The 1,584-nt window shown below is 37.9% G+C and overlaps 1 protein-coding gene across 1 annotated transcript in view; it reads right to left on the bottom strand.

Moving 5' to 3' along the window:
• Nucleotides 1-144: 144 nt before the first annotated feature.
• Nucleotides 145-1,584, bottom strand: part of LOC106880029 (uncharacterized) — an 8,286-nt gene continuing 6,846 nt past the window's right edge. The window contains exon 5 of the mRNA XM_014929830.2: nucleotides 145-195. Coding sequence (XP_014785316.2) covers nucleotides 145-195 — 51 coding nt within the window. The remainder of the gene's footprint in view (nucleotides 196-1,584) is intronic.

The following is a 1,584-nucleotide window of genomic DNA, read 5'->3' as shown; positions in this document are numbered from 1 at the left end:
GTGTGTGTGTGTGTATGTGTTTGTCTTTGAATATCGCCCCATCACTGCTTGACAACCGATGCCAGTGTGTTTACGTCCCCTGCAACTCAGCAGTTTAGTGAAAGAGACTGAGAGACTAAAAAATTTAGTCCTGGGGTTGATTGTTCAACCAAAGCCCTTTTGAGGCGGAGCTCCAGCTTGGTCATAATCAAAGGACTGAAACAAGTAAAAGAATAAAGGAATAAAAGAAAAAAAAAACAAAAAAACTATTACAATTTTAAGTGCTTACAATGTATGTAGGTAATTAATTACAAATGCATATTGTTTGTGATTCCTACACATTTTTTTTACACCCATTGCACTATTTCCTTTCTTTTGTTTCTGGGTAATATTGTAAACCAAATTCTGAATAACAAGAATTAAATATCACAAGGGGGCATCAGGATTTTAGAAATGATCTGATGAGGCCCCAGAACTTCTTATATCGGTGTCCTTTGCTGAACCAATAAGTTATGGGAGATGTACACATACCAACCTCAGTTGTCAAGTGGTGGCAAACACATATATACGACAAGCTTCTGTCAGTTTACCATCTCTCATCTACCAAATCCACTCACAAAGCTTCGATTGGCCTGAGATTATAGTAGAAGACTCTTGCCCAAGGTGCCACACAGTGGGACTGAACCTGGAACCATGTGGTCTGGAAGTAAGCTTCTTACCATGCTTGTGACAAAAAAATCTAACATTTTCTTATATTGATTCAGGCATTTGTCTGCGACTGTGCTACAACTCCTTCAACAGTTTGCCTGACCCCGTATCACATGTAATACACAGGACACATTTATTCGGTGTCTGTTCATCATACGATACATATATTCTCAATTTTGTTTCCCCCCCACCCACCAGACCAACTTGGGACATACAAAAGAAAGTTTTATCTTACTCCCAACGTGTGAAACAAACGGCTAACTAAAAACCTCAAAACAAACATGCATGCTTTAGAATAAACTTACAAAAGCACTCTGGACAAGTAAAGGGTTAAAAGTTTTATTCAGCTCTATCAATTTATTTTATTGATCTCTGATTATTGAATGGCTTACCCTTTGATGTAAAAGGACACCACTTGATGCAGTTTCTATATTGTATTTGCTTGGCTGTGGTCAACCCAAAGCTGCGGAGGAAAACACTTGCCCAAACTGTCCAGAAGTGGGATTGAATCAGAAACCAGGTGGTTACTCAGCAAACTTAACCATGAGATATTAGTCCTTTTTTTTTTTTATCAATAGAATTTACTTTTTGTTTACTTAAGGCACTTAATACCTTCCATAACCCCCCCCCCCCACCATTTCCTCGATGTCCTTCTTCGTAATACAATCATACATGAAAATTCCATTATGATTTACATAGAAATGCTACATAAGATATTCTTTCTAATTTTGGCATAAAGCCTGCAATTTAACGGTGAGAGAAGGGGGCAAGTCTGACTGCTACTTCCATTTTATTGAACCCGAAAGGATGAAAGGCAATGCTGACCTTAGAAAGATTTGAACTCGAGTTTTGTTTATAAAACATATCCTAAACATCTGCTTCAATAACCTTCCGAAG

The sequence above is a fragment of the Octopus bimaculoides genome, chromosome 25, assembly GCF_001194135.2.
Source record: "Octopus bimaculoides isolate UCB-OBI-ISO-001 chromosome 25, ASM119413v2, whole genome shotgun sequence".
NCBI lineage: Eukaryota > Metazoa > Mollusca > Cephalopoda > Octopoda > Octopodidae > Octopus > Octopus bimaculoides.
The sequence above is the reverse complement of the archived record's forward strand: the minus strand, read 5'-3'. Positions and strand labels throughout refer to the sequence as shown.